The following is a 9,237-nucleotide window of genomic DNA, read 5'->3' as shown; positions in this document are numbered from 1 at the left end:
AAAACAAAAACAGGATATATTATCATTTCAGCAATAGTACACACTACTCACATTCTATGAATGACAAGCAGTCGAAACATCTCTTAAATATTTTACCATTTACTTGATCCAAGTTCAAGATATTGCATCTATTCTGCAGACCGTCACAAAATGGCTCTGCCCAAATACAGTGTGTGGATTCATTCAATCAAAGTAATCCATAATAGCAGTTTTATCCACCGACCTCGGGGTGTAATAGTAGTTTGGGTGAAAAACAAACAAACAAGCCGCATGTAAATTCACGACAGAAAAAGTGAGCCAGGGGTGAGAGAAACATGTGGCCAAATGCCAAAGAGACAGCTTACTGTTCGAGTCTTTGGCCGGGCGCAGGAGTGGTTTCGATCTTTTTGTCTGGCCTGGCCTGGCACAGACCACAGTCCTGCCCCAGACACAATAGATCATACAGTAGGTGAGGGAGAGAGAGAGAGAGGGAGAGAAGGAGAGAGAGAGAGAGAAAGATGAGTGGATGAGGTGGGTAGGGGAGGTATGGTGCCTTTCATTACCATGGTCACCAATGGCACTATTAACCATTCAACACCCCCCCAATTATCCTCCCATCCACAGTCAGAGAGACAAAGCCTCGGTCCTGGTCTGCTGGAGCAACATGGCCTCTAATCTGTCTCACTCCAACATCACACCCACTTCACTGTCTCTGGAAGTCAGATGTGCACAGGCGCTCCACAGAGCCCCTTTGTTACTTTCATTTGTGACAGTACAACAAACTACTTTACTGAACTCGTCCAGGAGGTCATTTCTATGAATGTGACCATTTATCATTGTTGATAAAAATGAAGGGAACTCACTAGAGACAATAGCTTGAAAAATCCAAGTGAACCGGTTGTGGTAAATGAGAGCTCAGGTGGAGAATCCCGCTGCAGCGTGTGTATGTGTGCGGTGTTTATTTTTCGTACAGGTCATGGTGTGTCTGACGCCACACGCCTTCTCCATCAAGACCACAGGCTCACAGCTGCCACAGAGTGAGCTGCGTGTCTTTACTAAGGAGACGGACACAAAAACGCTAAATCGTGAGTTTACGCACTTCCATCTGTGGCTTTTTTTTTTTTCCAGTGAGCGGGACTTTGATGTTTGTGAGTCAGGCCCTGAGCAGGGGGCTGAGGCCTGACTGGAAGACTGGGGCCCAGTGAATAGAGCCACAACAGTGGCTTGTTGTGTTTGTTTACCCTTTCGCCCAGCTGCCTGGACCGTGGAGATGAGAGAGCATTCATCACGACCTAGGAGAGATGGGAGGCATGGGCACACGCGCACACACGCACGCACGCACGCACACACACACACACACACGCACACACACACACACACACGCACACACACACACACACACACACACACACACGGGAGAGTGACATGATGGCGCACACACTGCAGAGAGTGCCAAGAAAGTGTCCACTCAGGGCAATAATCCTCCACACTCGGCTTCCAAAGGTTTGCCGTTGTTCCTCGCTATGTGCAGAGTTTGTTTTGTTGAACACATCCCAGGGTACAGTGACAGTAAAACTTCACTGCAACTGCCATGACAAATTAATTCAATGAAAATATTTCAACAATGATTAAAACCTTGAATTAAAACCAAAATTCCCACTGTTCTCTTGTGTCAGGCAACAAAGTTAATTTGTTTTTTCAACTTCTACTTTTTGTCATGAGAACCTGCAGCATTTCCGTTTGCCGTGCGGTTCCTCCCGTCTCCTCTCCGGATTCTTGTTATTTCTCTGGCACCGCGTTGGAGAGCGTTATGATGTTCTGTGCCTGCTTCAGCGAGGGCATGTCAATCATGCTGCCGCGGAAGGTGAACGCACCCTGCACAGGTTTGCAACAGAAACGAGAGCAGAGAGAGAGAAACGTTAGACCAGGCAGTCACAGTAACTGCACTTTGAATGTTTGGCAGACACAGGAAGTAGATTACTGTGTGAAAAAAAAAAAAAAACATAACAAACCAATTTATGAGAGAAATCATAACACACATATTGTGTGTGTGTGTGTGTGTGTGTGTGTGTGTGTGTGTGTGTGTGTGTGTGTGTGTGTGTGTGTGTGGTTGTGTGTGTGTGTTGGGATGTAGCATAAAAAGTGTGAATTTCTGACTTTTAAATCTGTCATAAATTCTATGAAACAAAGCCGCAAACAGGATGTTGCAGAGGTAAATGTAATTCAGTAAAGAAAATGTTTGAATTGTAAAATGTACTGGAAGAAAATACTACTTCGACACATCAGGTAAAGTGTCATTTAACAGTGCCATGAATGGGGAAAAAAAATAATAAAAACCTCAGGTCCATATAGTCAATGTCTAGAGGTGAGAATTATGAAAAGCAAGCACCTGTCGTGTTGTAAGACAAAGAGACTGACCCTGCTCACTGTTCAAACCATTACACACACACACACACACACACACACACACACACACAACGGCAGAGGGATGGGTAGGATATGAATCCCTCGGGCGATGCTTAGTCGGAGCAGCCCTGGCAGGGAGAGAGGTGTGGGCAGATTGTGTATTACCTCAGCAGATAGCCCACAGAGCTCAACACACAGGATCCAACCATGCACTAAATTAGGAACAATAATATTGTACACTTAATTTGCCCAGCTCCCCCCCACCATCTCCTATGATGTCTCTGAGAGTCACCCAGGGGTGTACAGTATGTATTCTTTGGAACTACAGAGGTGTGTGAGAGGATACACAAAGGAACAGTCTGAGTCTCGGAGCGGAGAAAGACCCCTGTCATCTCCACACACAGTCAGCACAGATACTGAATAATGCTGGGGACACACACACACTTGAGAAAGTTTTGTATACAAAAAAAAAAAAAAAAAAAAAAATCCTGTAGATTATTCAGGGTCTCCCCCCGCCTCTAAATTTGTGACAGGATTTACAAAAATGTTTTGTGAGGCCAGTGTTTCCTCTAACTGATTTTGGGAGAAACTGATTCTTCTATTTGAGAATTAAAGTAACATTTAAATGAGGTAGTAGCTTCAGTTAAATAACTGGAAATATCCAGTAAACAACTGCAAACAAACTGTAGCAGCAAGTCAGCTGTAGGTATTTCTGAGTTTTCTGCAGTTGCATACAAAGTGAAATTTAAGGCAAATAATACAACTGTCTTTCAAGTTATACATGGTGATATAAAACTCCTTTTTATTCCTGGAGTTTGTTCATAAATTGTCTCAGCAATGAGCTAATGTTTATCTATTTTAGACCTAAATATTACTACAAGAGAGAGGCTAAAATTAATATTTAAATTCTAAAAAAAAAAAAAATCTTTTGGAAGAGGATGTTAATGTTACCTTGCCCTCCTTCTGATGTTGATCAAAATCTGCAATCAGCTCTTTTGCCCACTGGACCCTCTCCTGACTGGGGGAGAACTCTTCCTGTACAGCCTGGACCTGCCCTGGGTGGATAACCTGTTTACCTACACACACATACACACACGCACACACACACAGAAAGTGGAAATTAAATAAATGAAAAAACAATGTTTTTACTTGTTGGCACAGAGCTATTATTCACCCTCCCATATAATAACAAGAAATTGTTTCTAATGAAAACTATTCTGTACAGAACTGGATGGAAAAAAAGAAAAAGTCTGAGAATGAGAGAGGGACTGCTGCTGGCACTTTATCCCCGTTAGAGAGAGCAATAACAACACACAGAGAAACGAGACAAGAGTAACAGGAAATGCAGAAGACTAAACCATATGTGAGTACATGTGTCAGTATGTTCAGTGCCACCGAAGTGAGTCAGAGGGACATCGTGACATCATGAAGGATACTGAGTGTCTGCTGTCTCCTTGCAGCCCCGCTGTCAAGGAGAGACTTTGCTGAACGCTTAGTTAGACTTCGATGTGCGACAGAAGTTAACTAGAACAGCGCGCACACACACACACACACACACACACACACTCAAGTAAATTTTTTTTTTTTTTTTTTTTTTTAAAATGCCAAGGACATCACACAAAACCAAACACCTGTAATTCAGCAAACAAACAACAAACCAATTTCATTTTATTCATTCAAAAAACTGAACAAGTAAATATGAAGAAAATCATTGTCTTTTCTATACATACATTTCTATATTGGTTCTATGTGATTTCTATGTTCAGTATACACCAATATTTCAGTATTGGCACACCTTCCCTCAGACAATTTCAGAAATGACATCTTGTATCCAACTGAAACAGAAGCCCAACATGGAGTTAAGGCTCTGGCACAATCTTCACCCCCCACCCCCCCCCCCCTCCTGCTCCCACTCCCTCTCAGTTAAATGTGGGCGAACGCCACAGACATAATCCCGTGTACATTTGCAGATCAAACTTGTAGTGATAAGTTAAGGTTATGAAACGTCTGGTGAGAACGACGGCTCAGCGGCAGCCAGCAGGAACTCGACACTTTAGGGCTTAGCTCTGTCGCCGACAACAAATCCTTCAAGGTGGCTGAGCAGGCGGGCTGCACGAGCAAAAAAAAAAAAAAAAAAAAAAAAAAAAATTTGGCCCAGGAGAGAGGAGGAGAAGAGGAGATGGGGCGGGGGGGAAGAAGAGGAGAGGCAAGGAGCGGAGAGGAGGAGAAGAGGAGAGGCGAGACAGGGGAGGAAAGGGGGAGGAGAGAATCCACTCCCTTCATCCAGCTCCGCTCACCCCAGTTAACCTCAGAAAAACACACACCACAGTTACACAATCAACACGCTGTAGTTAAGTGCTCCAGCAATTACTGTCAAGAGAACATAATTCATAAACGGCAATTTAAATAGATACCTTTAAGGGATGTGTGCACGCTACAAAATATGTTCAAGAGCCAGTTTGTGTTTGTGTTTGTGTGTGTGTGTGTGTGTGTGTCATTACGAATGCATGATTGCTGATGCGCGTTTGTTTGTGTGAAGCAGACAGACTGTAACTGCACATTTTCTGTTGGACAAACAGCCTGAGGACTCCCCAGGGCCACACTGGAGATGAGTGTGAGAGTGTGTGTGCGTATGTTTGTGTGTGTGAGTTTGTGTGCGCGTGCCTGTGCATCACCTTGTCGGCAGTATTTAAATCAGAAGAGTATTCTGGGTCTCCTACGTTTTCTATCTGAATATTGTGTATTCTGTTTCAACTCAACAACCTCAGTGTGTGTGTGTGTGTGTGTGTGTGTGTGTGTGTGTTGCTTTCTATGAGGAATGAAGCAAGAGGAGTGTGTATTCCCTCCTCTGCCACCTGTTTTACTTCTGGGCTGAAGACAGGAGCATGTTTCCACACTGAAACTGGCAGGCTTAAATATACTGTAAGGGGGTCTCTCTGTACGTGTGTCGGCATGTGCGTGTGTGTGTGTGTGTGTGTGTGTGTGTAGGACAACAGGAGAATGACAGAGCGAAGAAACAAACAGGGTGATTCAGGTGCCCTCCAGTTACAACCCATTGGTTCTCTTAAAATGCATCATTCATGCCCTCCAGCCAATCCCAGCCTGCCATGTGGTGCTGGCATCTCATTGGAGGATTGCTATTTAGCAAAGTGCTCTCAGGCGAATGATGGGCAGGGTCCCGGGGATGGAAGTGAAACATGTTCCCTGAAAGCAGAGAATTTTGTGGAACCGTTTTATATTTTCTGGGAGGCAAACATATTTACTGGGATCATTAAGTCAAAAGCGCACAGTTTATAGTTCATAAAACAAGGTGCTTATAAAAGGAAGACGCTGCACTATTAAATCTCCTAATTAATTACAGTCCTCCTCCACAGATTTGATGTCAGTGTTTTGCAGGATTTTGCCTTCACACCGTCCTGTTTGCCAGCAAGAAGTGCCGGGTGCTTGTGTTTTGTGTTTCACCAGTGCGTTCTCAGTGTCCTCAGTGCTAATGGGTGCTGTATGCGGCTTAGGTAGTGCCAAGGTCAATTACTGCGCAGGTAGAAGCTTTTGGCTGCACCTTATTATTGCTTAAGCACATTCGGGCCAGTAATAGCTACTAAGATTATACTGCACAGAGTGCCCATGGCTTGTAAGCCACTAATCCAGTGCTTTGAATGGTGCTTTCCATATCAAATCTAACCCATTTATTTCATCAAGCGGCTGCTTCCCTTCATTAGCTTTTACCACATGTAAACAACACTGAGTGCTTTCTTTGATCAACTTCTATTTGCACAAGTATTAACAGAAGAAAACATTATATTTAAAATATTGGCATTCATTTTAAGACCCCCCCCCATGCTAAACATATTAAGCAAACTGTCATGTTTCATTGGGTAAAAATGCTATTATAGAACTGCAAAAAAGACAAATGTTAAGTTACATGAAAAGAGCCGAGTAATTCTGATATAAACACACACACACACACACACACACACACACACACACAAGCCTGCAACACCAGAGAATAGAGGTGGCAAATGAGGTCACCTGGAAAATCAGTTTCTGTATGAGACAGCAAGAGGCTCACCTACAAGATGTTTTGATGATGTGAAGTGCAGGTAACACGTGTGTCTGGGCCGGTGCAACATGGAGAGTGTGCTCAGGGATTTTAGGATTTTGAGCCAAGTGCCCATTTTTCTCCATTTCTTTGAGGTGCGAGAGCTGACTAAAGCCTGACACTGTTGTGTTCTTCAGTGATACCACATTGGATGACAAATTACAAGAAACATTACAGCATAGTTAACAAAACAGTATATTATGAAATGTAGTTGATGTGGTTTTACTCCACAGGAAAAACGTCTCATTTTGAATTTATCAGATTTCAAGGGGTGAAAATACCAGGACGTATCATCTGCGTTGGAGGGAAAAAAAATGAGTCAAATATCCACTTTGGAAAAGGCTGTCCTGCCTTCTGTGGTCTGTTCCATGCAGCCGGCAGGGCACAGACACACAGACACACAGACACACAGACACACACAGACACACACAGACACACACAGACACACATTCTGAAAGCGTTGCCTGGCTACAGACACACACAGCACGCTGTTAAAGTAGATGCTACCACACTTTGCTAATAACTCCCTTTAATCATTCTTGCACACACTTACACATTTGCATACGAGCAGGTATGCACACATACACCGGTGCAGACACACACCACTCATGGCAGTCTGAAATGTCAGACAAGCATTTATGACTGCAGTTTTGTTCACAATTCACTTCAGCAGCACTGAAAGGGCTAAAAAAAAGACAAAGACAAGCAGCCACAGGCAAAATGGTCATTTTGAGGTCAGATCATCAATACGATGTGCAATACAAGTATATTCCAAACAACAACAAATGAAAAGCCAGGGGATGTTCTGAATCCGCACAGTTTATGCAATATTTTAAAAAGGTAAAATAATTTATCAACCAACTCATTTCATATTCTCATTTGGAATGAGAGAGAAGAGCAAAACACAGTAACAGAGGGAAGGAGCAGTGATAGTCTGAATGCTGCTTGCAACAGAAAGTTGAGGGAAGTCTGTGACTGTGCCACAGGGAGGAGTGAAGAATATAATACAGACACTGACTGGAAAACTAACACAGACGTGTTGAGATCAGGGATGTTTCTGAATGGAACAGGGGCACGTTTCAGATGCAAATAGTGAGGAAGCTCACCTGTGAAGCCCATGAGAGCTCCCTCTCTGGCCTGCCGCCTCAGCCCTTCCACATCTTTGTAGTCGATGTAGACCAGGTCGATAGCCTGCAGCCCGAATGCTTTGGTGGTCACGACCACCTTCTGCCTGGCGTAAAGGAGCTCCCTGGCATCCTCAGTCCGTGTGGCACCTACAGGAAAATGATGGGGTTACCACACAGCATGCACACTAGGTCACATGTCAGTCACGATCTCAGAGACGCAAGCTGATGTTCAAGGAAATAAGGTGAGGGTGAGAGGAGGTTATGTCAGTCTCTCTTCTTTTCATATCAAACTACACAGCTAAATCTGACATTTGAATGTTTCTTCTGTCATGAGAGAATATGTAAACCTTCCCGGCCGTCAGCTCAAATCTCTGGATTTTGCTGATAAATTCAGTTCACTGTATAAGTCATGGCCATGGAAAATACTTGTTTCTAATGGTTGCCTCTGAGCTGTACTGATATAGAATATAATGGACTTGGTGTCTTCACCTCCATCTGATTTATTATTTCAGGACACCTCAACTTCTACTACATCCACAAATCATCCTAAAAAAATACTACATTTGTAACTACTTCCCTGCAGTCGTCTATGTATTTATAAAAAACACGCAAAGAGTGAGTGACCTGTTCTGTATCTACACACTGGCTGTTAAACTTTTGGATTTTACTATGCAATACAATCTGTTGGGTCTACGCCACAACTCCTGCGGGAGCAAGAGGGAGCATCACAAGTGTGGCAAACAAAGACAGAGGAAGTCAAGCAGAAGGTGTAGCAGCTACCTATGCTGGCACAGAAGTCATCAGAGCCAAACACCACGCCGTCATGGTGAAGACCAGCCCTGGGAGCAAGGCGACGGATTTCCTCGCACACCGCCTGGAGAGAAGAGACGTACAATTAGCATAATGCAGGCTGACGAAAGTGACACGGATGCAAAGAGGGAAAAAAATGTTGGACATCTTGGCATAAATACTGCTGAGTAAATCTAATTATAATATAGTAGTTCAAACAAACTGGGATTCCTTTGCAGGCAGAAAAAAGCATCCAGAACAGACATCAACACATTAAATTATCTGTAACAAACGTCCCAATAAATCCATATCTATCAGAAGCTAACCTTCATTCCAGCTTTCTTTCCATAAAGACTGATATCAATGTACTAACCCACTAAATATGTCATCTGCAGACACATACAGGATACATACATGACAGCAAAACCAACACAGTTAGGAACTGGCCCAAGGCACTCTGTTATGAAGGTGTTCAATACGTTTTAAGAACCATAGCAGTAAAGTGTATATCCTGTCAAGTACAGACCTGCCTGTTTAACTCAGACTTTTAGCTTTGTTTGCTTATTTTACAACCACATATTACCCGATTTAAACGTCATTTTGGCTTATTAGAGACTGTATTTTACTTAGGCAAAGTGTACAGCTACTTTGTGTTAAGATATTAATTACAGATGTCTGTTTTCATTTCTTAAGTGGGAAAAAAAAATGATTTTGCAGGACATTTGGTTCGTGTTTTTCAAAGAGAGACGTTGAAATCGTATTGATACATGTACTGAAAAATGTCAAATAATAAATAATAACAAGCCCTACTGCTCAGATGAGCTACTGGCCACAAGT

General features: G+C 43.1%; 1 protein-coding gene across 1 annotated transcript in view; it reads right to left on the bottom strand.

The window, feature by feature from the left end:
• Positions 1-1,356: 1,356 nt before the first annotated feature.
• The window catches only part of clybl (citrate lyase beta like), a 59,290-nt gene continuing 51,409 nt past the window's right edge, over positions 1,357-9,237 (bottom strand). The window contains exons 5-8 of the mRNA XM_022740711.1: positions 8,392-8,485; positions 7,591-7,758; positions 3,337-3,461; positions 1,357-1,854 (exon numbers count right to left, since the gene is read on the bottom strand). Coding sequence (XP_022596432.1) covers positions 1,759-1,854; positions 3,337-3,461; positions 7,591-7,758; positions 8,392-8,485 — 483 coding nt within the window. The 3' untranslated portion in view covers positions 1,357-1,758. The remainder of the gene's footprint in view (positions 1,855-3,336; positions 3,462-7,590; positions 7,759-8,391; positions 8,486-9,237) is intronic.

This window comes from Seriola dumerili, unplaced genomic scaffold (genome assembly GCF_002260705.1).
Source record: "Seriola dumerili isolate Sdu_G_001 unplaced genomic scaffold, Sdu_1.0 BDQW01000052.1, whole genome shotgun sequence".
Lineage (NCBI taxonomy): Eukaryota > Metazoa > Chordata > Actinopteri > Carangiformes > Carangidae > Seriola > Seriola dumerili.
Note: the sequence above shows the minus strand (reverse complement) of the source record. Positions and strands in the feature narration are given on the sequence as shown.